General features: G+C 55.6%; 9 protein-coding genes across 9 annotated transcripts; 5 read left to right on the top strand and 4 right to left on the bottom strand.

Moving 5' to 3' along the window:
• Window positions 1-92: 92 nt before the first annotated feature.
• P884DRAFT_254435 (glycoside hydrolase family 43 protein) lies at window positions 93-1,649 on the bottom strand. The gene has a single exon (XM_069440891.1). It carries the CDS (start codon window positions 1,175-1,177, stop codon window positions 194-196), a length of 984 nt encoding a protein of 327 aa, XP_069300876.1. The 5' UTR covers window positions 1,178-1,649; the 3' UTR covers window positions 93-193.
• A 3,608-nt stretch (window positions 1,650-5,257) lies between these two features.
• Window positions 5,258-5,931, top strand: P884DRAFT_274605 (uncharacterized protein; the record flags this gene model as incomplete). The annotated part of the gene is made up of 2 exons (XM_069442745.1): window positions 5,258-5,297; window positions 5,417-5,931. 2 exons carry the CDS (start codon window positions 5,258-5,260, stop codon window positions 5,929-5,931), a joined length of 555 nt encoding a protein of 184 aa, XP_069300875.1.
• A 108-nt stretch (window positions 5,932-6,039) lies between these two features.
• P884DRAFT_216136 (coiled-coil domain-containing protein-domain-containing protein) lies at window positions 6,040-7,655 on the bottom strand. The gene is made up of 3 exons (XM_069439300.1): window positions 7,275-7,655; window positions 6,417-6,954; window positions 6,040-6,251 (listed from the first exon to the last, which is right to left on the bottom strand). Exons 1-3 carry the CDS (start codon window positions 7,444-7,446, stop codon window positions 6,152-6,154), a joined length of 810 nt encoding a protein of 269 aa, XP_069300874.1. The 5' UTR covers window positions 7,447-7,655; the 3' UTR covers window positions 6,040-6,151.
• Window positions 7,656-8,091: 436 nt separating this feature from the next.
• Window positions 8,092-9,875, bottom strand: P884DRAFT_274602 (uncharacterized protein; the record flags this gene model as incomplete). Its single annotated transcript, XM_069442744.1, has 2 exons — window positions 8,092-9,156; window positions 9,228-9,875. The coding sequence occupies 2 exons, from the start codon at window positions 9,873-9,875 to the stop codon at window positions 8,092-8,094; spliced, it is 1,713 nt and encodes a 570-aa protein (XP_069300873.1).
• A 1,836-nt stretch (window positions 9,876-11,711) lies between these two features.
• Window positions 11,712-14,166, top strand: P884DRAFT_191871 (uncharacterized protein; the record flags this gene model as incomplete). The annotated part of the gene is made up of 2 exons (XM_069437625.1): window positions 11,712-13,916; window positions 13,975-14,166. 2 exons carry the CDS (start codon window positions 11,712-11,714, stop codon window positions 14,164-14,166), a joined length of 2,397 nt encoding a protein of 798 aa, XP_069300872.1.
• A 741-nt stretch (window positions 14,167-14,907) lies between these two features.
• P884DRAFT_47212 (mitochondrial 37S ribosomal protein mS45) lies at window positions 14,908-16,334 on the top strand. Its single transcript, XM_069445915.1, has 2 exons — window positions 14,908-15,460; window positions 15,711-16,334. Exons 1-2 carry the CDS (start codon window positions 14,957-14,959, stop codon window positions 16,245-16,247), a joined length of 1,041 nt encoding a protein of 346 aa, XP_069300871.1. The 5' UTR covers window positions 14,908-14,956; the 3' UTR covers window positions 16,248-16,334.
• Window positions 16,335-16,505: 171 nt separating this feature from the next.
• P884DRAFT_274599 (protein-tyrosine phosphatase-like protein) lies at window positions 16,506-17,994 on the bottom strand (the record flags this gene model as incomplete). Its single annotated transcript, XM_069442743.1, has 4 exons — window positions 16,506-16,710; window positions 16,936-17,119; window positions 17,280-17,427; window positions 17,608-17,994. The coding sequence occupies 4 exons, from the start codon at window positions 17,992-17,994 to the stop codon at window positions 16,506-16,508; spliced, it is 924 nt and encodes a 307-aa protein (XP_069300870.1).
• A 3,711-nt stretch (window positions 17,995-21,705) lies between these two features.
• Window positions 21,706-22,504, top strand: P884DRAFT_266540 (uncharacterized protein; the record flags this gene model as incomplete). Its single annotated transcript, XM_069442037.1, has 4 exons — window positions 21,706-21,755; window positions 21,831-21,933; window positions 22,164-22,316; window positions 22,460-22,504. The coding sequence occupies 4 exons, from the start codon at window positions 21,706-21,708 to the stop codon at window positions 22,502-22,504; spliced, it is 351 nt and encodes a 116-aa protein (XP_069300869.1).
• Window positions 22,505-23,759: 1,255 nt separating this feature from the next.
• On the top strand, window positions 23,760-24,550 carry P884DRAFT_326742 (uncharacterized protein; the record flags this gene model as incomplete). Its single annotated transcript, XM_069445490.1, has 2 exons — window positions 23,760-24,056; window positions 24,177-24,550. The coding sequence occupies 2 exons, from the start codon at window positions 23,760-23,762 to the stop codon at window positions 24,318-24,320; spliced, it is 441 nt and encodes a 146-aa protein (XP_069300868.1). The 3' UTR covers window positions 24,321-24,550.
• Between the last annotated feature and the right edge of the window lie 391 nt (window positions 24,551-24,941).

The raw sequence follows: 24,941 nt of genomic DNA, 5'->3' as shown, positions 1-24,941 counted from the left end.
ATCTCACCCCATATAAGGTATAAACAGCAGATTTCTCGTTGGGAATCATAGACAGAAATACCCGTTCCAATGATTTTTTTTTTTTTTTTCGTTGTTTGATAGTTTAGCTATATATATACGTTAGATGTTTACATATATAAATGGATATATATATGTCTATATATGTATATATATATATATATAAATACAGCGCCTACTCGGGCTTTTCAGTGACAATCTTGCCGTCCTTGTCGTAAAAGATCTCCTTGACCTTGACGGAGCGCAGGTGGTCGACTCCGCCGCTGAGCTCGCAGTCGTGGTGGAAGAGCCACCAGCGGCCCTGGAACTGGACGATGGAGTGGTGCGTGGTCCAGCCGAGGACGGGCTCGAGGATGCGGCCGGCGTAGGTGAAGGGCCCGTAGGGGCTGTCGCCGACGGCGTAGACGAGGTAGTGGGTGTCGCCGGTGGAGTAGCTGAAGTAGTACTTGCCGTCGTACTTGTGCATCCAGGCGGCCTCGAAGAAGCGGCGGTCGTGGTCGTCGGCCGGGATCGGCTCGCCCGTCTCGGGCGCCAGGATCGAGATCTCCATCACCTCGGTGGCGAACCGGCGCATGTCGTCCGCCAGCCGGGCGACGCGCGGGCCCAGCGCCCGGACGCCCTCGCCCGAGGGCTCCCTGGGCCCCAGCCACTCGGGGTCGAAGACGCCGTTGCCCTTCTGGTAGCACTGCAGCTGGCCGCCCCAGAGGCCGCCGAAGTACATGTAGGCCCGGCCGTCGTCGTCGACGAAGACGGCCGGGTCGATGCTGTAGCTGTCCCGGATGGGCTCCGGGTCGGGGGTGAAGGGGCCCTCGGGGCGGTCGGCGACGGCGACGCCGATGCGGAAGACGCCCTGCTTGTCGCGGGCGGGGAAGTAGAGGTAGTACTTGCCGTCCTTGTAGGCGGCGTCGGGGGCCCAGAGCTGCTTGGACACCCAGGGGACGTCTTGGGCCCGGAGCACGACGCCGTGGTCGGTCACGGGGGCGGCCGGGTCCAGCGACTCGGTGCTGAATACGTGGTAGTCGACCATGTCGTACTGGTCGCCGTCGTCGTTGAACTTGATGTCCGTCTCGCGATCGTGCGACGGGTATATGAAGAGCTTGCCCTCGAAGACGTGGGCCGACGGGTCGGCCGTGAAGATGTTGGTGATGAGGGGCGCCATGGCGGATGGCTGCTCGTTCCTGGAGAGACCACCCCTTACTTACTGTTGGGGAGTTGCGGGGGGAGTTGGTTTATATACGCTTCTGGGGGATGCGCGGTGATGCGGGGAGGGGGGGAGAGGAGGGGCACTTAAGATGCGCCTTGGTGGTGTTCAATCCAGAAACGGGAAGAGGAGCTTTGCGTGACAGAAGAGAGGTGCAAAATTCGGGCTCAAACGGGCCGGAGCACTCTCGTCTGGGTTATATATAACTAGAGAGGATGTGGAGGATGTGTGTGTCTGGAGACTCCCTCCTCCTCCTCATCATCCTCCTCCTGCTCGGGAGAGCTCGCACGCGCGCTGGAGCATCATCTCCAGGCGGGCCCGTCCCGCTGGGTTGGCCGGGCGCGTGAAAGTCGGGAAAGGAGGAGGGTCTGGTCCCATCTTCCTATTTATCCTCCATTTTAACCGTGTGGCCAGCGTTCCGGGCAGCGGCTTGGCGGGTTGGTGGGTTGGTGGGTTGGTGGGGTGGTGGGGTGGTGGTGGGGTCCTGCCGTTGCCGCGGCCGTGACTTGCGCCGGCTCGCGATGCCCAAAAGTTTTGGGGTTCCGTCGCCCTGTAGTTAGTTATTGCTCCTGCGTCATGTTGGTCGAGTGCGCTGGGTGTTCTTGCCCAGCAGCGCGGGGCTTTTCGACGCGGGTAACGCGGGGTTGCGCAGGAACCTGAGCTGAGCGGGTCCAAGAAGAGCGTGTGTGATCTCCACCTTGGTTAGTGTTGTTTCCAGAGAGTGGTTCGGCGCGCATCGCTCTCGAGTAAATGGTGGGGCTTAGGTCGTGGGGCCCCGTGCCTACTGTACTCTGTACGGATTACTGACATGCACTTACTAACGAGGGGCATTCCAGCGAGAGTGGGCCTTCACTGGCGTCTCCCAAAAGTTATTTCATGTCACCGGTCTACTTCATATTTCCATCCCACACTGCATCGCCAGCCTTGCAAGGCTGGCGTTGGGCATGGGGCGACAATGACCAGAAATCCGGATTGCTGGAGCGCCTGCCCTACTTGGGGAAAGGAATGAGGCACCCGACAGGCCACACTACCTCATCAGTGTGTTAATTAGTCATCCCTTCCACTTGCAAGTAATCCGTACGCGAGGTGCACCTCACCTTGCCAGCGTTGGCAATGCCCAGACAGAGAGACATCTAAGTTATCTGCCATGAGGACTTGCTGCCGCTCATCGCTTTTCCACAAGGAGTTAGATCTGAGACTAGAGTGGCCCGAGAGCCCTTGCTGTTCGTGTATGTATGTACAGATCCGGTTTGTGACATTTTCCGTATCCGGTATCGACAAGCCTCGAGGGCCTTTCTGCGCCATAAACACAGAGTCGATGCCATGTCCACCTCGGCTGTCGGAAACATGCTCGAGTCGAGTTTTGCTTCCCAGTTGCCGGTCCCCCGAGACAGCGGTGGGAACGGCAGGAGACAGGCATTGGTGTCTGAAAGTCGTGTTGCTGTCTTTCCCATCACTGTCCTTTGCCAAGGCACATCTACGAGTGCCGGGGTAAAGATAACCTTCAGGACACTTTCCACGCAGACCAGAGGTTCATGGTGCCATCTGTCAGCGTTACAAGTGCCCGAACGGATGCCAGCCCCGCGATCGGCGTCGTCTCGGTCTCAAGCCGCTGCCTCCGGGTGCCGCAACACCACGAACCACCTCTCGGGCCGGCACTGGTTTCTGCATGAACATACCTCCTCATGACCAGATGCAGCGGGAGGAGCAACAGCAGCAGCGCTATGATGCATTAGCACTGACAAGGCCCGAACCAGGGGCCATGGCCGACCAGGATCGGGCATCGGAAAAAGAAAAAAAGAGGAAGGAAAGGGGAAAGAGAGGAAAGGCGGTATAGATCACTAACTCCCTCATCCGAGACTTCGAGAGTTGCTATCCGCACGCTGTGCGGAAACGACAAGAAATGCAGCAGCAACAGGGTACACGTACAGCGTGTCTGAAAATGAGTGCCTCTCGGGAGTGCGATTCGCGGCAAGACGATATGGGGGCGCAGGCGCCGCAGCAGTGCATGAGAGGGTTGTGATAAGGGACTAATGCGCGTGGAGGACGTGTAATTCTTAATAATTTATAGGCGGTTGACGGTCTTCCGCATGCTGTAATGGCTTTGGTACGTTTTAAACCCATCGAACAGCATTCAGTGCACTCTTGTCCGGAATAGGCTGCTGTGAAGTACTCTCTCCTATGGCAGCACTCACCGATACTCCGAAGCGATGGTGCTTTGCTTCTCTCTGCATTTAACCCTGGTTTCACAACAAAGATCTACCTCACCGATTGGCTACCTATGTACTCCGTACGAGGCGGTTTGTCAACTGCCAAGCAGAACAAGGGTGCACTACTTCTATCCCTTGACTTCGGAAATTCCTACAACCCCTCGCCCGTTATCGCTCGAGATCCAGACGAAGACTGTCAGGAAGAAAGGAAGAAAAGAAGAAAACGAGCGCAGAGGGGGGAAAAAGAAGCAGAGAGGAGGCGGAGAGAAGCAACGGAGCCGACAATGCTCTCAAACAAACAATGTCCAAGTGGCACTTCAACATCTCAACGACCGATGCCAGATGCCCCTCGCTGTTCGTATGTGGTTTGCCGCGTACATATGGTTCCGTGTGATCTGAAAGACGGGACGGGGAGAGCAGCCACAGTCTTGCTCGGCGTGCAGCATCCTCCCCTCGGCCAAGAACGGGAATTGTACTTTTACCCCACCATCGCCACCATCGGCAGTGTCTGTTTTTACGTTACTCGTCTGACCCATGGCCGGGGCATTACCAGGTATTACCAGGTATTACCAGGGGCCTAACTCGAAGACTACATCAAGCTTTATACGGATCCGTAGCTAGAACCAAGACACTGTAAACTACCATTAATAGAACTGGATTTACTGTAGCTACCTAGGTACCAACTAGGACACTATCTATTTATAATTACCACATCAGGTAATTAGTAAAATGCCTTAGAAAAACATGGAAAACTAGGAAAATATTGGAACTAGGATACGTATTACATTTTTTTTCTATCTGTTAGCAATGTGGTCTAACGGTAGTTTCTGATGACCCGATTCTAACTGTGAAGCTTGGTGCACTCTTTTAGTTAGGTCCCCGGTAATACCTTGTATTAATTACCTTATCAGGGGTCAAACTTACCCATAATACCAAGTAGTCAGCACCAACCACCGAGTACGGATGTATTATACCTAGCCTATGCACACATCTCCAGTGGAGCAACCTCGTAGAAAACAGAGGTGTCTCCATGGGGACAGCGGCAAAAGGTTGGCTTATTTAACTAGTTGTCTCTTTGCTTGTTGAAGTGTGCTCATTGATTCTCCTGGACCTTGAGGAACTGGGCTCATCATTGGGTCGGCGACTTCGATTCTGGTTCGCTCTTCCATCCCCGCCTGATTAATTACCTACCTAAGGCTTCTTCTCACTCAGCCCGGCGGCTACAATCTGCGACCTTCGCGCGTAGACTTGTCTGCCCGACTCTGGAGGCATAGAAACAACTCGCTAGCCAACTACGCCCCCCCTCCCCCCCAACACCTCCGGCATCAAGCCCAGGCCCTGGACGGGCGCGAGAATGAATGGCAGCATAATACGGTGCGATGCGCCATCAAGCCCGAGAGAGGCCGCCATCGTAAGGACCAAAGGTTTAGTTCCGCCTCGCCTGTCATGGAAAACGACTACAACGATGCTTGACTATTCGCGTAAAGGTGCAGCAACGGAGTGGGACCTGGCGGGCGCACCAACCGCCGTCTTTTGCTCGCAATATCCAACAAAGGAAGAAAATTCCGACAGTCGCAGTCGCACGGGGGACATAGCAACCCCGACTCAAGAGGCCGTGGCCTCCAGGCCGAGTGCGTCGGATTACCCCGGGCCCATCAGCGAATATGACGACCCGTGGGAGTGGGCGTCGGACGTTGAAGACTATGTCAGGGTGGATGAAGGCATGCGGCCCGCCAGTCTCCTTATTATCGACAGAAAGGGCGAAGGGGCTGACTCTACGCTTATTAATTAATTAGACGGCGAACGACTCCTCTACACGGAATACCAGATGAGGGGGATTCCCAGGCCGCAACCTCTGCAGGGTGATGGTACGTTCTGAAGTGTGCCCAGCCATTCCACATGGCAAGAATCTCTCCCCGGAAGCCCGGCCAGGAAGGCTCCGCGCTAAACAGAAAACCAAAAAAAAAAAAAAAAAAAAATCAAACAGAATTCAAAGTGGTAGACAAACCCAAGCGCTTCTTCCAGCTCGGCCGCATCTTCGCGACCGACTGGTTCGAGCCGGCCACGGCAGACATGCTCGACCGCAAAACACCCCCGGGAGCCCTGGCGAGCGGCTGTCAGGGACCCCACGGGGGGAAGCACATCACCAAGCCGCGCTGGTTCGTCGTGGTGCGCCGGCGGCTGCACCACTCGCTGTGCTTCCGAATCACCACGTACGGCGGGACCAACGCCGCCAAGACGAACCGCGGCCGGGCCCAAGACTTCGTCGTGCTGTACAGGGCCAACGTCAGGCCCGCCCGCCCGCACGACGACGAGGAGATCTCGCGGAGACCCATCGCCGTCATCATCGAGGCCCCCGACCAGTACATCTCGCCCGTTGCCAGGCTGGACTGCGGGAGGATTTACACCGTCGAGGACAACCTGATGGTTGCCAAGATTGGCCGGGTGCACCCTTCTCATCTAGACTTGTTGGATGAGTATTTCAAAGCGAGTGTAAAATGACAGGGTTCTTTTTCTTTTTCTTTTTCTTTTTTTTTTTTTTCATATTGGAGCTTTCGTACATGTTACCTCTTTTCTCTTTTTTTCCTCTCGTTTCTCTCTAAAATCAGACCGGGAAATTGACCAATTTTATTGATTAATTACAGCCTGACACTTGACAACTATTATTATTATTAAGACACGAGAATAAGTAATACTTATCACTCACCACGCGACACATCACCTAGAAATCCTGAATCCCAGTCTCACCCTGTAATATCTTCTCCTTCCCCCCTTCCCCTTCCTCGTCACTCGTAGCCCACTGCGGTTCTTCGTCTTCGAACCTGCCGGACACCAATGTCAGCCATCACACGCTCAACCAAGCACGGAGCCAGCTCGGGGTCCTGCTACAGCCGTAATTAGGCGAGGAAGCGAGGGCTATTAACACGAGGGGAGAGATACGAAAAAGAAGAAAAAAAAAGAACAGTTGGGGAAAAAGTTCAACGTACCACGCCTCCTCCCTATCGACCCTCTCAAAAACATCATACTCCTCGTTGTCGTCCACCAGGGAGTAGTCAAAGTCGTCGTCCTCGCCCCGGATGAACCGATCCCGCAGGTACTCCTCCCACTGCGCCCGCCCTTCCTCGCGCGTCCTGGGCGGCGGCACCAGCTCGGCCGCCAGGCTGCTGAACGTCGTGCCCGGCCCTCCTCCGCCGTCGGCCGCGAATCGGGAACGGCCCGAGCCGCCATCACCACCACCATCACCAACGTCGCCGTCGCCATCCTCCACCTCCTCCATCTCCTCCTCATCTTGCTCCTCCCGGCCGTAATCGCGGCTGCTGTCGTGGTTGTTGTTGTTATCGTTGTTGTCGTCGTTGTTGTTTCTATTGTTTTTGCCCACCGTCTGCTCCCTCAGCTTCGCGAGCCGCTCCTCGCCCCGGAGGAGCGAGCCCTCCAGCACGCGGGCGTACCCCTTCGCGCGGCCCTCGGCCTCACGCTCGGCAGGGGTCTGGAACCGGCGGATCAGAAAGTCATAGAGAAGGGGGTCTAATATTGGTTTTTAGTATATGTATATTCTTCTTTTATTTTCGCTCTTTCCCGCGGGGGGGGGGGGGTAACGCGGAGAGGTCAGTCCATCTTCTCCGTGATGTTGAGGCCTTGAAGTAAACATGAGTCGCTTGACTCCGGGAGAGTATAGGCCCCACCCCCGTGCCTGAAATGATGAATGGTAATGTGAATTGGGCGGTTTGTGGGTGTTATTAGGGGAAGGGAACCGGGGAAGGGAAGTGGAGGGGGAATGAATCGTCATTGAAACAGGTGAGATCCCGGCATCAAAAAGCTGAGGAAAAAAAAACTGAGTAACTCACCTGAGAGCTCATGCTCGATTGATTGGAAATAGCTCTCGTGTCTCTCGAGGTACGCTCTCCTCCGGTTTTGTATCCTGATTTGAGCGGAGTGACCGGGCGACCGCGGCGGCCGTGGCCGCGGTTGCGAGAAGGAGTCTGGTGTTGAGGGGGGCGAGTCAAAGCGCGGAGCCATGCGAACTTGAAAACTCGTAATCAGAAAACTTCTCGGCCAAAAAAAAAAAAAGGTTGCTTGCTTCTTTGTTGGCGTGGTTATGAAGTTGCGTTAAATGTACGTGAAGTGACGGTGAATAGAATGTAATGATTCAGGATTCCTCGAGTTGTCTTAGGATGCGGTCCTCAAGTGGTAAGTTGACTGCTCGAGCGAGCGCGAAAGGACGCCAGCGCAGCTGTCGTTTTCGGTGTGTGTGGTCCTCAGGTATGTCGCCAGGCGGGTGCTGAGTAGCCTGCTGGAACTGAAATGTTGCGGGTCCTTAGGGGCCAATGCTCACCATTTATTAATAAGGGATTATTGGATGTGGCGAGAACCTCTCTTGTGACCAAGAGCCGCAGCACCCCGCTAACCTTTACGAACAACTTTCTGTCCTCCTCTGTTAGGTTGGATATTAAAAGCGTCTCTGCAAATCCAACCCGAGCGTTCCCAAACTCATTAGAGCCACATCCCAACATCCCAGTATTCCAATGATCTTGATGCTGTATGCAAAGTACAGCACATACAGTACGGCCCATCATGGCAACCCCACACCGGCTCTCCCCTGAGACGGGAGCTTCCCACAACGCCATACACCAACAACCCAACATGCCACGCCAAAAGTCACTCTTAACTTGCCATGATACTTTTGCCCCCGTCAGCCGTCGTCCGGTTGCGGATTCGCACTTTCAAGATCCCGTGGCCGAGACGTTGGACATCGCCCAGCGCACCGCCCTCGTGGTCTCTCTTCCTCTTTACCCCCACGATAGCACTCGGTGAAAACAACAAAGCTTCGCCGACCCGCAAATCCACAATCCTTGAAAACAGTTCCAGCACCGGATCGGTGTCGCCTAGGGTGAGCGAGCCGGCGCCATCAACACCTTCCTCCTCGTCGCCATCATCACCCAAATTCAGCTTCCTGGCTTTCTCGAGCAACCTGCCGCTCGATGCCACACCCGCCAGGTGCCTTCTCAGCGCGTTCAGCCAGTCCGGCGAGGTGAACCGGTGCACGACCGTTACGCTGCACAGGTCCAGCAGCTTGGGGCTGATGGTCGGCTCTTGCGTCGAGATGATCACCCTGGCGCCGAGGTGCCGCTGCAGGCGGATCGTCCCTAGCAAGGCCTCGGTGAGCGTCATGCACTCTTGCGACTCCGTCATGTACTTGTGAGCCTCGTCGAGGGCGACAAGCCGACCAACTCCGGACGGGTTCTGCTCCAGGAAGAGGGAGAGACAGATGTTGAAGAGCGAACAAGCCATCTCCGGGGTGACACAGGGGCAGGAGAGGTCGACGATGGTAAGGTGTCCGTTCTGGGGTTGCCAAGACGTGCCTTTTACTGCTGCGGATCGGCGCGACTTGGCACTCTTCGTAGCATTAAACATGTCGAACGCCTTGGCCTGCTGTTCAACCATGAACGACTCGAGCGTCTCGAGGCGCTGTTTTAGCGGCGCCAGCTGCATCTCGGTCAGGTCTTCGAGGGCAAGTTGCTTCTTGAATGCAGTGTAGCTGAACCCGGCACCTGTCTTTTGCTGATTCACGCGTAGATCACGAAGGATGCGCTGGGCAACGTGGAGATAGAGAGGGAGATTGCCGCCTGTGGTGACGGCCATGAGGTCCAGCATCCTCTTGGTGTTGAGGTCGGATTCGTTGAGCCGGAGCTCTTCAACTCTGATGCTAGGGAACTTCTTGTACATGTCCTAAGGCCTTGATTAACTCCCGCAAAAGGGTAGCGAACGAGAGAAGAAGGAAAAAGTAGAGAGAGACACACTTGCAAGGTCCGGATATTCGTTGGTGGACACAAGACCCGCACCTTGATGTCCGGGTTTGAGGACAGCCAAGCAACCTCACAAGGAGATCCGCCTGAATCGGAAGTGAATGTGTCGTAATGGAAGACAATGCCCGTCAATGGGCGCGGCAGCACATTCGCCTTGCACGGCACCAGGGCGTTCTCCAGAAGGCATGACAAAGTGTGACTTTTACCAGACCCCTGGCTACCACAGATGAAGAAGCTGGAGGGCGCGGCAATGTTCCAAAAGATACGGGGATCGGGCGAGGCATCACCACTGATGTCCCCGGTGAGGTTGCCGCCCAGCAGGCCATACTGACTGAAAGGTTTCTCGGTGGTTTTGGAAGAAAACGAAAGTGCGTGCTTACGGACTGCTTCCGTGAACAAGGGCGTTGTCTTGATCTCGTTGAGCTCGTCGAGCTCGGGCCGCCGCTGGAGCAGATCGAGATGGGTATTGAGAACTGTCTCTTCATCGCCACTGAGGTCGGACTCGGCGCTTGTCTCGTCCTGACTGCTTTCTCCGCTCGTCGACTCTTCCACACACAGGCTCTTTTCCGATGAGCACGAGGCTGCCTTAACCTCTCTGCCCACGTTCCCGATAACGGTTTTGCAATCCGTATGGTTCGCCATGTCGCCAGTAAGGCTGTCCTTTGACTGAAACTGACTGCCCGAGTCTGAGGGCCCGCTTCCACCGATGTCGTTGTGGTATTATTGAGGACTGGTAAAGCTGAAGTTCGGGATAACGGCTGAGGGCGGTTTGGGGCACCAAATAGGGGTTCTGTGGGTCACCAGTTCAAGCTTCCGGGAGTAAAGCTAAGGAAGAAGTTTTGTCGTTAAATGTTGATCTCTTTTAAAACACAGACAGAGCGGAGGACTCAAGAAAGAAAGCTTGGTTGGTGTGTCTGTAAAGAGGAACGATCACGTTCCCGCCTTTTTCTTTTTTTGTTTCTTTTTTTTCAGTCTGGTGCCGTGCCAGAAGGAAAGGCGGGGAACTTGGGTCGAGGTCCATGACAACGACTTATATCTAAGGAGGACTGCCGAGTTGTATGAAGGTGTTGACAACGGCATGCCGCCGTTTGGTGGTGTGGAAGCGGACTTGTGGGGCAACGAGCAAACGGCTTTGTGACGAGATAGGAAAGGAGGGAGCGGAAGGCGGAGACCCGCAGAACTGAAGGAGCGATTAGCAGAAGAGGAGAAGAAACGAGAAAGCAGAAGCATCTAGAGGTCTCAGGGTGATTAAACAATGCAGCGAGGCCCACGAGAGCCCAAAGAGAAGCCGATGTTGGAGTCGTCGGCCGACGGAGTTGTTATCGGTAGTGCAATTCGTGGTGCGTGCAGGTGTGAGTGAAGCCAGGGTTTGGCCAGGGATGTTGCAGGAAAAAGGTCTGTTGATTCGCCTTCCCGAATGAGGACGCCAGGAGCGACCGACTGCAGGACAGAGACCTGCACCTGGAGCCTGCAGTACTTAATGAACAGCTCCCTGCATTCACAACCGTCGAGAACGAGGTGCTTGCTATCTTTGATTTACATCAAGCCGACAAAGCGATGGGAGAGCGAACTTTTGACGATTCGAACCGTGAGACAGACGGCAGTTTGTCGGGCGCTGGGCCGATGGCCTGCGTTCCTCCCTTAAGCAGTACCTACCTTCGGTACCTGAGGTTGTCTGCTTGGGTCAGGTAGGTACTTTATATGAGCCTGAGTTACCTATGCACTTCCTTCCGAGTGTTATAGGACGTGGTACGTAAAAGGCAAGGGAAAATTGCCGACCTAGCTTAGGTAGTTTTCAAGGTATGAACAAGAATTCCTGACCACCAGCCCGATATACAGTACAAGGTACGGAAGTAGGCAGACAGCAGGTACGGAGGAGGCAGATTCCAAACGCACACTCTTAACGTATTGGATGTGCAGACTAGAAAAATTAGGGGTTCTGCGGAATTTGCAACATCTTGTCATTTCGGTTCAACAAGTTCGTCCACAGACATGCACACAATTTGCGATTCTTTCACGACAGTCTGCCATACATACATCAAGCAAATCTTGGATCTCAATGACTGATCGCCCACATTTGCAGCGGTACCGATGTTGCACCCCCTTGTCGTGCCCCCAGCATTCGGTTCCGATTGGCCCGCGGAGCTTCTCCAACGGCCGGGCGGGGATCGCGTCCGCCAAGACGCTCCAGCCTTAGCTTTACCATCCATCACTCAGCCCAAAAGCTCGCCAACAAAGGGAATTGAAGCTCGAACATTGGCGAGGAAAGCTTTCCTTCGCCGAATCAGAAGCCTCACAGCAAATGCTTGGGAAACATTCCCATCAGGTTTGATTGCCCCCATTCCCAACAGCAATGCCGCGGTCGACTCCTTGACCCGGAGTCTCAGACATACTCTCGACTTCCCCGTCGCACCTCAGGAATCGGCCTGAGCGCCGCCCGCCAGCGTTCTGGATTCTTCCATCTTGGGCTTCCAGGGAATGGGGGACCTCAGGTCCAAGCTGCGGGCCAAAATCTCGCGGCGCCATTCGGGCATTCCGCCGCTCCCGTCGAGCAAAAGTGGCAGCCACAGCATCGAGACCAGCCCGAGTGTTGAGCCGAGCTCACCGGCCAGCGCTAACCGCATCGACTTGGCCGAGACTGCGGTTGGGGATCAGGCCAGCAGCCACAGCCCGCAAGCCACGCAACCACCGGACGGGCAATTGAGACAGGACACGAAGAAAAAGCAACCAACAACAGTGTCTTCGAAATTTCGCGGCGCGAGCAGCAGAGGGAACGCCTACGTGGAAGGGGCCGCCAGCGCCGCGGCGAGCCAGAGTCCGAGCTCCGCCGCAAATGCCACTAATAACAGCAAGCCGGTGCCTGCATCGGCCGGTCCGGGCAAGCACGGCAAAGATCGTCGGCCGCTGTCGGCGGGCGAATCCTCCGCTGCCCACCAAGAAGATCCAGCCGGCACCGACCAGCAATTGACGTCGCCGTCCTCAACAGCCCGTCCAGCGCCCGTCGATGCACCTAAGCCCAGAGTCTCCACCGTCGCTCTTCGCCGAGTCCAGCTCAGCGACCCGCCCGCGGGCCCAGACCTGCTGTCCTCCCCGGGCGCTCGACCCGCTGTCCCTAGTGCCCCGTCCTCCACCCAGCCAGACCTTGTGGACCCATCATCAACAAACACTCAATTGCGCCCATCGAACTCGACTAGCCAGTGCCCGCCCGCACCGCCGAGGCGACAGAGCCTGCTACCCAACCAACAGACGCCCTTGATTCGGACGCTTCTCAACGCCGAGCACTCCGATGACCTTGACCAAAGCGCTCCGGAACAACTGCTGCCCATCAGCGCAATGGTCACACGCAAAGTCTGGGTTAAGCGGCCGGGCGGGTCCCCGACTCTCGTCACCATCAGCGAGGATGACCTGGTTGACGACGTCCGCGAACTGATCCTGCGAAAATACGCAAACACGCTCGGCCGGCAGTTCGACGCCCCGGATTTGACGCTGCGCATCGTGCCCCGCGAGGGCCAAACACAGGAGCGGGTGTTGGGGCCGGAGGAGCCCATGGCTCGAACGCTGGACGCATACTTTCCCGGGGGCCAACAAGTCGACGAAGCACTGCTCATCGACGTACCGCACCGCCGCACGCCGCGAGCCTCCCCGAGGAACGGACCCCCGCATGCCCAGCATCTCACTTCGGTCAATTACGATGACATCCGCCCCCTTGAAGCCGGCACCGACTACTTCGGACCCGGCGCGGTTGCCCATATCCCTGTTACACTCGCCGGCGGCCCCAACGGCACGACGCACGCGATATCAGTGCTCAACACCGGGCAGGTGCCTCAGATACCCTCGCCGGGCGGGACGACGCGAACACGGCAATACCGCGACAGGCCAGATCGGCCACGGCTTGGAAGACAGCACACGTCGTCTCCTACGATCCTCAACGTCGTCGGCGCGGGGGGCCATACGGCCACCCTCGCGGTTGCCACAAACCATGGTATGCAGCAAGCGTCTTCGGACCCGCGTTCTCGCACTCATTCAAATGCCTCGTCAGAACAGGCAAATGCTGGTCAAGCAGCCCCGCCCGCGCCGTCCCTGCCGACCCCCCCGTCACAGGAGTCGGCCGCTGTTCCCATTCCCCCTACTGCCACGCCGCCGCCCCCAAGGGCGTCGTCGCCTCGGCCGACGCCCGCGACTCGGCCGAAGAAGAAGAAGCCGGTTGAAACGCCGCCGCTGCCTGCGGGCATGCTTAACGGCGGGGTGCCGCCGATCAACGTGCTGATCGTGGAGGACAACATCATCAATCTGCGGCTGCTCGAAGCATTCGTCAAGCGGCTCAAAGTGCGCTGGCAGACCGCTATGAACGGTCGCGAAGCCGTCACCAAGTGGCGCGCGGGCGGCTTCCACCTCGTGCTGATGGATATTCAACTGCCCGTCATGAGCGGGCTTGAAGCCACGCGCGAAATCCGCCGCCTCGAGCGTATGAACTCGATCGGCGCATTTTCGGTCGCAAATAATAGCAACAATACCAACGGAGCCGAGCCAGATGAGTCCAAGAAGGAGATGCCCGAAGAAGATAAGCTCCAGAATAGAGAGCTGTTCAAGAGCCCGGTCATCATCGTGGCTCTGACAGCAAGTTCCCTGCTAAGTGACCGCCACGAGGCTCTGGCGGCGGGATGCAATGACTTCTTGACCAAGGTAACCCGCATATGTTCACATATCTATTTGGCATCACCTCCGCTAACCATGTCTTCAGCCGGTCACTTATGTTTGGCTTGAACGCAAGGTCATGGAATGGGGCTGTATGCAGGCCCTGATCGATTATGACGGCTGGCGAAAGTGGAAGTCGTACACGTCCAATTCGGAGCTCGAGGATGCTTCGGCAAAGAAAGCCAAGGCCAAGAAGAACCGAGGAGCCCCGAACAGCTCTTCATCGGACGGCCAGTGAGCAGCGACTGTTGCCAGTCGGCACATGGACGACACTAGCCAGTCCGGGCCCCAACCACCCTTGGGCAAAACGACAGTTTTACCGTTGCGGCCCTTTGCTGGCATTGGGGCATAGGCTCCACACAACTCCGCGCTGGACAAACACGGCAGCCACTGCTTCGCCCGTCCATCCGGCACCCGTGTAGTATCGCGCATGGCGTCGAGCCGGCGTGAGGACACCCCTTTGCAAAGCCAATCAGCCACGAACCATGAACAAACACACGATTTCGGTCGGATGATTATTGCAGAATTCAGTCGAAACAAGGCCCTGGGAAAACTACGTAATGCGGAACGAGGAAGGAATGATCGGGAGCGGCAGGCAGAGAGCTCTGTGCTCTCGACTTAGTGAGAATGACTGATACGACGGCCACTGAGTGGCGACGGGTTTAATGAATATGGTTTGTGCATGGAAAGTAAGGGAGAAACACGCGAGGAGATGTTGTGTTGGGGCGAGCTTCAGGGTGTGTATCGTTTTTGCCGTTGCTTACTCCGTACACACATTCACGGAAACAATGGTTGGAACAGTTCAACAGGACCCAGTCCCCTCGAGGCCCGAAACCCACTTACAACCCGAAACCCACTTACAACCCTAACCCTCAAATGCACAGTTCGCTCGGCATCTGATTGGTCAATGAGACGGGTGCGGGTCGCGTCCCCTTGTTCCTCGTCCCCGAGAAAAATCCAACTCCCCTAGTCCCAATCCCGAGCTCGCTGACAATCAATCTCGACGCGATCTGGCACCCACTCCAACCATGCCACCCCGGATACACAGTGGCAGCTGCCAGCCTCGGCTGCTGCTGAACTGCCTCGAGCCAGCGCCTTCTTCCTCCCTAACACCACACCCCGCGTTCGGGCCACGACACGGACCAGCGGCGCCGGCATCACCGTCATCATGCAGCCGGTCTTTCTCGACGACGCCAGCACCCCAGGTCACGAAGCTGCGGCGCAAGTTTAACGAGTGGATGGAGGGGTACGGAAAGCAGTTCAAGGAGCCGCGATGGGGCGAGCCCAACTACATCAGCCGCATAGTCACCTTCTCCGACTTTCGTCAGGTCTCGCCCGACCAGCCATTCCCCAACAACCCCAATTTCCGCAGCGAGCCGGTGCTCTCGGAGAGGGCGCGCGAGTTGATTTGGAATGCCGTCATGGTCAAGGGCATGCCGCTCAAGGCCGTGTCGGCGCAGTACCATGTGGACATGCGCCGGGTCGCCGCCGTGGTGCGGATGAAGGAGATCGAGAAGAGGTGGGAACGTGAGGTGAGTAGTCCCCCCAAGTTTCGTTTTGTGTGTTTTTTTTTTCTCTTTTTTTTTCTGGTCCCTTTGATGGGAAAATAGTGGCTTTACATGATGATATACAACATACAACAAAATTCGATTAGTCTTGAAGACTCGACCATGGTTAGAAGATGCTCAATGTCTGAACCGGGCCAAACCATTTTTACCCTCCAGAATGTTTCATCGTCGGAGCTTGATCCGAAGCACAGGTTTACTAACAGGCCATCTCCAGAACAAACCCCTCGCGTTGCCCTACGCCCGTGCCGTGCTGGGCATGCTCCCCACGGCGAACCTGGCCGAGGGCGAGAAGCCGTTCGAGCCCATCAACGACATCCACGTGCACAGCTACACGATGCAGCAGCTCTTCGTGCCCACCTCCGAGTCGCGCGAGTTCACGCGCGCCGACGCGGCCAAGGCGTTCGGCGAGCACATCCTGCCGCCCGACGCCAAGATGCGCATCCCCGAGCTGGTGCAGATGGAGCGCAACATCGCGGCCGGCATGGACCCGCGCGAGGCCGCGGCGACCTTCGTCAGGGAGGCGGCCGAGAGCGAGAAGGCGTTCGCCGACAAGCAGCACGCCCGCGCCAAGGCCGCCGAGGAGAGGATGGTGCGCGTCCAGACGGACCGGTTCGAGTTCCGCTTCGAGAAGATCAACTCCGAAGACGTCGGCCCCACCGGCCGCGCGCGCAAGGCGGTGGGCTGGCGGTACGGCGTGCCGCATATGGATCGCAGGAGAGGCGAGGTCAAGATTCCCACGCGCGTGGAGTGACGCTGAGTCGGTAATGTGGGATGGGCAGGGCAAGACGATCGGTGTTTGTAAAATTAGGGCCAGCCCCAGCCAGGGGCAGAACCCCTTGTATAAAAATCACCAGTCTAGAGTCTCGGTTGGTCGGTCTCTAGTCTATAAAACCTGGCCTGCACAGCGCGGCCTTGGTACTTATGTATGGCAACTCTATCGTGTATTCTAGCAGCAGCAGGAACAACAACAGCAGCAGCAGCAGCAGCAGCAAATCATGCAAGTTTGAATCTAAAGACGGGGTTCTCCCTCCTTCAGCCCGGCATCGATCCTCGTGCAATCGAGCGGCTCCTCCCCGTCGGCGAGGTCGACGACCAGGTTCTGTCGGATCCGCTCGACGCTCGTCCGAGACACGCTGAGGTGGTCGACGACGTACTTCTCGACGGATCCGTACCGCTCGCGGATCAGGGCGAGCGTGCCCAGCATGTATTCCTTTCTAAGTCCCTCAGTGTCAGCATTGGGGAAAAAAAGAAAGAGAGGGAGGGGGGCGAGAGAGGAAGAGAAAGGAAAAGAAAAGGAGCGGGGGATGGGAAGGTGGAGGGGGAAGGGGGGTTTGGTAGAGTTTGGGGGGGGGGGGGGGGTGGGGGGGGGGGGGGGGGGGGGGGGGGTGGGGGGGGGGGGGGGGGGGGGGGGTGAATGTGTGTGTGCGCCGCAGCCTTACCGCGCCCCGACCATCCGTTCGGCTCGCTCGCGATCCCCGAACAGGGCCGGCCCCTGAACCAGGTGCCGCACAATCTCCTCGCGGCGCGGGGCCAGCCCGAGCTCGGTCAGGCTGTACTCGTGCGCGATGGTGGCGTCGTCGACGCCGCAGAGGGCCAGGAGGAGGGCTATGAGGACGCCGGTCCCTTCCGTTATTCGCTTTGCCCCCCTGGCGTTGTTGAAGGGGGGCGGTGAGGTTAGTATGCCTTCAAGTGGAGAGAGATAGAAAGAGAGGGATGGAAGGTGTTAGTGGGAGGAGATGAAGGGCCAAAAAAAAGAAAGAAAGAAAGAAAACGGGTGACTCACTGTCCTTGCCGGCGGTGCAGTGCACCAGGAAGGGAGCGGGAGGTGTCGCTAAGGAGGCGACATGCTCGAGCACGGTGCGGAAGGGCGAGTAAGGGTGGTCGGGCTCGGCGGCGGAGGCGAGGATGGCGGCATATGCGTTCACGAAGCCCTGCCTCGAATCGTCAGCCTGGGTTGCGCTGATGCAAAAAACGAAGAATCATGGAGAACGATGGGTGGGACAGGAAGTGCCGCGTCCGCGGCCTTGGGACAATTCGTTGGAGAGGCACGAAGAGCCGGTGAGGTGGCATTGATTGGACGACTCAAAGCGTGAGTTTGACAGCTCACTCACCTCGGTCCCCTCGCTGTAATTCCGAAAGCGCAACGCCAGGGCTTCGGGGCTGTAGTCCTTGTCCAGGAAGACGGGCACAAACACGCGGGCCGCGCCCTCCCACGTCTCTGGCGGTTGGTTGCCGGCCTTTGCAAGCTCGGTTACGGACCGAAGGTCGAAGACGTGGGTGATACCCAGTTTACGGAGGGCGGCGATGCCTTCATCCTCGAGTTGCCTCAGGTCGGCGGAGCGGAAGATGACCCCTCGTCTCACGGCCCTTCCCGGCTTGCCTTGGATGGCGTACCCGCCTGCGTCGCGCAGGTTGACCAGGCCCGGGACGTGGACGAAGGGCGGGGACGGCAGGCCGTCGGGGACCTTTGTCCGGCCCGAGTCTGGGGCTGCTGTCATGGGCCTCCCAGTCGTCCGGGATCGTTCCCGGTGACAGACGATGCGACTCGGCCTCGAGAGTCAATAGAACTTAACTCGGAACTTGGAGAATCTTTGGTAGGCCCGAAGGTTGCGAGCGTGCCGGGCAACCTGCGCAGTGCGTCAGCTGTTACGACGGCTGTGTATGCATCGGGCGGTGATCGCTTTAGCGAACGGAGGACGTAGTAAACTCACACTCAGGTTGGTTAAACTGGAGTTCTAGGCATGGTGTGGGTATTCTTAGCTTAGCTTGCTACCCGAGTTCCAGCTAGTTAGCTGTTGCTCGGTTGCAGCAAGTTCACCTCGACACTTCCGAACTCCATCTCGACCAGCTGCTTCGGAATCAACAAATACCACGCGGACATTCAACATTGTCCCTTGTTATCGCCCCGTTGGCAATTCCGAAGTCGGGCTCGGTGACGGATTTTCACTGGTTTTGTTGCTGCCCAATTGCGCTTGGAGATGGTGTTCGTCAAGAGATTGTCCAATCAGCCGTCAATCTTCGTCGCCCTTCTTCATTTTCACCGTGGCTGTCCAACGGTGTTTCTTGCATCAGCCAGAGGTCATGTGTTCTCACCGACTTCGCGCTTGACCTCGAGTGTACTTACCTCCCCATGGACCGGACCTCTGCAAAAAAGAACGGTGAAGGTTGTGGGAGGAAACTCCTTCCTGGTTCTTGTTGCCCCGCCACGCTGGCGGGGTTGCCTTTGCTGCCTTGGGGCAGCCAGCGCAGCACTACTCTCTGGTGCCCGGTCTCGAATCCAGGCCACATCCACGAAGCGTTTGAACTGGCGGATAACCTTTGTGTGTTGTTCGAGTTGACGGCCCAGACCCATGTTCCTGGCGCATCACAAAAAAGAACCGTGCATTGGCGAGCCTCTCTCTGCCTCGATTGTGCAAAGCCTGGCGGAAAGCCTTCCGAGAGCCGCGCCACGACGCCACTTTGTAGTATTCATACATCCGATCTTGTGTGTACATACCGTACAGACATACATTCAGAGGGGGGAGGAAGGGTTATGAGCCTCATTCCCTCCGTCCATCATCCGTCCTCAACAGCAGACGCCCGCCCTGCGCGGAGCTTTTGTCAAAGGCCTGGCTCAGTTCGCCTCCCCCACTGCTCCCCTCTCTCGAAGGGAAGTTTTAAATCTTACTAGAACATCACTCGGATCAAGCTACCTTTTGACATATCTGAAGCAGGGTTGTTAAAGGTTACATCACATGCCATATATGGAAAGAAGCATGCAATACTCTGTATCCGGGTTGTAAAACGACAACATCAATGAAATTCCAAGAATTCTTTCCCCCCTCCGGCCACCTCTATGCGTACCTATATCCTGCGGGTAGCCCCGCGATCTAACCATGAGAATCTCTAGAGAGAAAGAGAGAGGAAAAAAAAGGAAAGGGGAAGGCAAAAGGCCCTGTCCGCACCACCCAATCACGCGTCTAAACAGCTCTATGGTCCAAAGAATGCCGGAAAGAGAGAGAAGGAAACCGAAACAGATACGGAAACCAGAAAAGACAAAATAGGAAGGAAAAGGAGATGAAAATGGGCAGAAAAATGAGGCAGAAAGCCAAAGGAAATTCCATTGCCGCTTCGCCAGACCGCGGACCACGTCACTCGACCTCCCTCTTCCCCCCCCCCCCCCCCCAAAAAAAAGGAACACATGGGAGAAAACCATCCCGGGAACCATATGGAACCGTATGAGCACCATCTCGCCGCTCCTCGCGGCCACAACTCCCCCGGGGGAGGGCTGAAGGAGAAGACTGGCGGGAAGAATGGTATCATGGGTCACCAAAGAATCCCCCGGCACCTCCCTCCCTCCACCCCCCGGCTCTTGTCGTCCAGTTTCGTGCCGTGGCGGTCGTTCGCCGGTGGAGGAGATGGAAGGGCCGGGCGAGAAGGGCAGGAGTGTTGCATTGGGGAGAGAAGTGCCATCCCCGCCGTCTCCCAGCGTGAACCCCCCTCCCCACCCCCGGCGGAATTTCTCCCACGACCCCTTTAATCCATAATCGATCCACCAGACTAGCGACTGGATGGGACGTAGTGCGTCTCCTGAGTGCAGCAGCTCGCGCTGAGGACGTGCCCGCAGTTGATGCACTGCACGTGGGTAGCCGGGTTGTTGTCCCACTTGCAGTCGCAGCAGATGTAGCGGATCATGATGGTGAAGGCGGGTGTTTGCTGAACCAAAGAAAATGAGGAGAGGGAGAAGCGAGTGTTAGCTGGTACATGGCAAGATAAATAGGTAGGTAGTGGATAAGTGGGTGAGTATTATAGAGGGAAACAAAGGAGGGACAGGGGGGATTCGCGAGGACATGTTGTTTCTCTCGTTTTTAGGACAGAAGGATGGACGAACAAACACTTACAGTTCGTCCGGTCTTAGGAAGTCCGGGCCTGTATTCTGGTTAGAGCGTGACAGACAATGGAGTTGGCTGGGATGGGATGAGCGCAGTATCCGTACTCTGACATGCCACAGTTGTCTGGGATAATATGGCTTATGGGTGATGACGATGGAGCACCTCGCACTGAAGAGTGATGATATTTGGAAATTGGATGATGGGCTGGTTGTATTTAAGTAATTATCGAGTTCCTCGTCTTCGTCCGCAAGATCTCGATGCTCTCTGGAGTGTAAACGCCCCAATATATACTAAGAAACCTTCATGGTAATTTGGCTGAGCCCGACCTTGTAACTTCCAGTCTGGCGATCAGATAAGAGCATCGCAGCGATGTTCATGAGCGAAATACACACCGAGATGGCCCCTCGACCAATCGAAGCTTGTGAGGCAAAGGGAAAGCCAGAATGCCAAACACACGGTCCCATCAAGGGGAGGGGGCCAACTCGCGGGTATTCAAAAAGGTCCTGTCGAACTCATCATGGCAATAGGAGTCGAGTGGACCTTGGGCAAGGGCGTTGCTTGCTTCTTTGAGGCCCGAAGAATTGACATTCTTCGGTGTTAGTGAAACAAGTGTTGAGTGAATGGACAGGAAGAAGATAGGGACGCTTCATTCTAACGCTGACCGAGCATGGGCCGGTTGAGTTTCATTTCTCAATGTCCAAGCCACAATAGAAAGCAGAGATCTGCTCCCTGAAAAGTTTTTGGAACCAAGATGTGCAAATGCAAACACTTCTTGTCGATGGACGGGCAACTCTGGGGGCTCAGATGGCATTGCCCGGTAAAACTTTCAGAGATTTCCAGAGGAGACAGGGCCGGTCCGGGCAAGGTGACACAGCCACACTACTCTCTCAGGTTTATAGTTTCGTTCCCAAGTATGTGAGCACTGGTAAGGACTTGGATGGAAAGCACAACTTCGGTAGAGATAAGCTTCCCCTGGGTTGGGTTTCCTGTCAGAACCTTGGGCCAACAACAACAACAACAACAACAACAACAACAACAACAACAACAATAACAACAACAACAACAATAACAACGACAACCACAACGTCTCGGTGAATATGTTCACAAAGGCAGGTCTCAACAATGCTTGGTCAAGCTCAACTTGTAGAGACGGCAACACCGCAGCAAATGCGGCCCATGGCTGCGTCACAGCAACCAAACCCCCCCCCCCCCCGGAGCTCTCTCGAAGCGGCGAGAGACGGGGCGACACCGTGATAGGTCTAGGGCTTCATATCCCAAGAGACTCTATTTCAACATCAAGAAGTTGGATGGGTATAGGGTCCGTGTATACGGGTCGGCATGAAACTCCCCCATTTGCTTGCCATAGTCTTCTTGTTGGGGTGTGCCATGTGTGTAGTTCGGTGATGCTAGCTCCATGGCCATGGCTATGGGTCATTGACCGTAAACTAAATGATTAACTGCAGGGAGCGTACCATTGATGCAACCGCTTTGCAATCCCCGAGGTTGTACGAACCAGAGGCGTGGATTCTGAAAGGCGCGAGGCCTCCCGCTACGTACATACAGGCGGTATGTTCGCACGCTGGAATTGCAAGGGAAGGGGGGGGGGGATCAAGTGTAAAGAGGGGGGACTAGGAGGCTGTTTAGTTTCGCAGACTCACTTGTTTCAGCTCGCATAAAACGGCTAGAAAGAGACTCTCTGCAAGCAGCTGGTAATTAGTTACACAAAGTAACCAGCTTCCACCCCTTTCGAGAGATACCAGCGAGTATTCTCATGATGGCAGCTACCATCACCTTAGGCGCTCTGCGGTATCTCAAATAACGCCGCTATGATGGTCATCAGTTTGCGGGAAAAACAATACGCCCTTGCTTTGTCGTGGGCATCCCAATGGATTCCGCACCGAATGATGTCGCTCAACTATCGCCATTTCAATACAATGGAAGTGTTCACAGTAAGTGGCGAGCACCATGACGTGGCTGGAGGCTCTGAGAAGGGAAGTTCGGTGAATAATTAGGCTGAGTGCCTTTCCGATGGTGAAGGCGAGACAAGGGTTTTAGCTCTTGCCCTCTTAAAAAACAACGTTTTTGTCAGCAGTATCTTTTTGAGACAGCGAGCGAAATGAAATTTTGTAACTACTAATCGAGATCATTACTCGATAACTTCCACAGAGCTGCTGTTCGGTGTACTTTCGAATCTCGCCGCGTTATCGTGAGAATCTGAAAGGAAACAGTTAGTCGGTGAGCCAGCCAATAAAAGAGGGAGTGCCATGGCCCGGCCCGTTTTGAGCCTCTCCGACCGCCAAACGCCATGTCCCCTCTTGCCATTGCCACAGAGGGCCAGAGGCCACACCAAGAGGCCACACCAAGAGGCCACACCAAGAGGCCACACCAAACCCCCCCCCACCCCCAACAATCTGACAGCCAGGTAGAGCAAGGTAGAGCCAGCGGAGCTTTAACACCTACTATTAGCCTAACCTATATACGCGTGTAATGATTATATAGACAACTATATACTTTAAGATATATAGATTTTCACCTTATTACCAGTTTAATGATGTAGGTAATATATAAGAGATTTTAATAGAAAACATACTTCTTTAGATTTCTAAATGTCTATCTTAAATATTTCTTAGCATGTCTTCTAATATTAGGCGTTGAATTGTATGTTAAACTCCCCTGATTTCTAGCTCGAGCTGTATTTGAAGTGGGTGTATTGTAGTGTACTGTACGGATTACGCATACATACAGGCCTAAAAAACTGCAAAGAGGACTTGGCGTTTGGCGGCCACAGCTCAAAATGGCCCGCTCCCTGTGCGGCACTTCCTGCCGAACGCGGCACTTCCTGCCGAACGCGGCACTTCCTGCCCTGGTTTGCAAGGTTGGTTGCCGGCGCCGATGTGTTTCAACATCCCGTTCCCTCTGGCCCCCAACTCGCCCAGTTCTTCGGCCCATCAGGCCCCATCTCGCGGCCGGGCCTGTTTCAGAACGCCAAAGGAACCAAATTGGCCCCCAACAGCGGGCCTCCACAAAAGTGTGTCTACATGTATGTATGTACACATACGCAACTAAGATCCAATTGTGAGCACCAGTCTGCCCGGGTATAAATCATACGGGATATAGTATTTATTCGCTGGCGTCCTGTTCGTTGTCGCCAAGTCTCGAGTTTGGTGTTCTTGGCATGCTTGCACTCGTTCACGCCTTCTTTAATGAAGTGTCATTGCTCACCACGGGCTCTGATTATCTATCTTGGATTCGCGTGATCATTTTTGCAGGTATCACACTCAGTGTACGCCCTTTAAGGCTTGACCTTCGAAACAGACAGTTCCCCGCACATCAACGGTCGAGTTCTTGTTACCCCAAGTCGAGTCCGTGACCAACCAACCAACCAAGGCAAGATGATGATGAGGTCCCGCGACTGCGCGCGAAACGACCCCTATTTCTCCCTCCTCCACTTGGCCCAGTTCGCCCTTGCCATCACCGTTTGCGCCCTCTACGGCATCGACATCGACCGCGCTCGCAAGGCCAGAGTCTACCCCAGCGACGAATGGATCTACGCCGTAATTGTCGGCGGTTTCTCTGCCGCGACGGTCGTTCTGTACTACTTTGCCTCTCTTCGCCGGTCCACCTTCGTCTGGGTGTCCCACTTGGTGCTCTTAGTCATGTGGGCCGTGCTCTTGGGCATCTTTGCCAAGGTGAGTGAGCTCACCGCTCTCCGTTCCAGGCCCTGTCTGCCTCCCTCCCTCCTTTCGCGCTTACAATGCTCGAGGTGAAGAAGATGTCTGGAGAATGAGCCCGGCTGACATCCTGCCTAGATGTTCATCAACGTAGATCCCCACGGAAATCGTGACTTACAACGCATGAAGAATGCCCTGTGGGTGGTGTTCGCGAGCACTGCTCTCTGGTTCATTGGCTTCTTGGCGTATTTCATCAACTGGCGCCGTCACAGGTACTACTAGACTCGTTTCGCCAGCCGGGTTTTGGGCGCCGGGTGGCGGGCTCGGGAGCGTATAGACAGTCCAGGGGCAATATTGAAGACGACATACACGACATTAGCTAGGGATAGGAGGGGGAGATACCTACATGTGGCAAAAGCACGGTGTTTGGGGTGGCATATGGATGGAGGATTAATCCTGTGGTACTTCGCGTCATGGTTTCTGATACTTTTTGTCCCCTCGCAAGTTGAAGCACATTTCTCTTGCCTTGGCGTTATGGAGGAGTTTTGGCACCTCGGGAAGGATATATATAAGGGGTATCATGCTCAGGTTAGCTCTATCATTAATGAGATTTACTGAGGGTAACGTACCGAGAGTTCTGCTACAAGAACATATGAGTAGGTAAGGTATGTATGTATGTACATACCTACCTAAGTATGTAGGTATGTATGTACTGTATGTACATCTATATAGATATACATGCAACCCATGTAACAGCATGTTTCCTTCGGCCAATCTCAAGCTACATACATACCTTGCACTACGGAACGCAGTTGGTTATAGATATGCCGAAGCCAATTGTCATGGTACGAATCCGTTAATGGGACGGCACGCTATAGTTGAGGTAGGTACGCAGTAGTATTT

This window comes from Thermothelomyces heterothallicus, assembly GCF_042370625.1.
Source record: "Thermothelomyces heterothallicus CBS 202.75 unplaced genomic scaffold P884_scaffold_2, whole genome shotgun sequence".
In the NCBI taxonomy this organism is placed as follows: Eukaryota; Fungi; Ascomycota; class Sordariomycetes; order Sordariales; family Chaetomiaceae; genus Thermothelomyces; species Thermothelomyces heterothallicus.
This window is presented reverse-complemented; position numbering and strand designations above follow the sequence as displayed.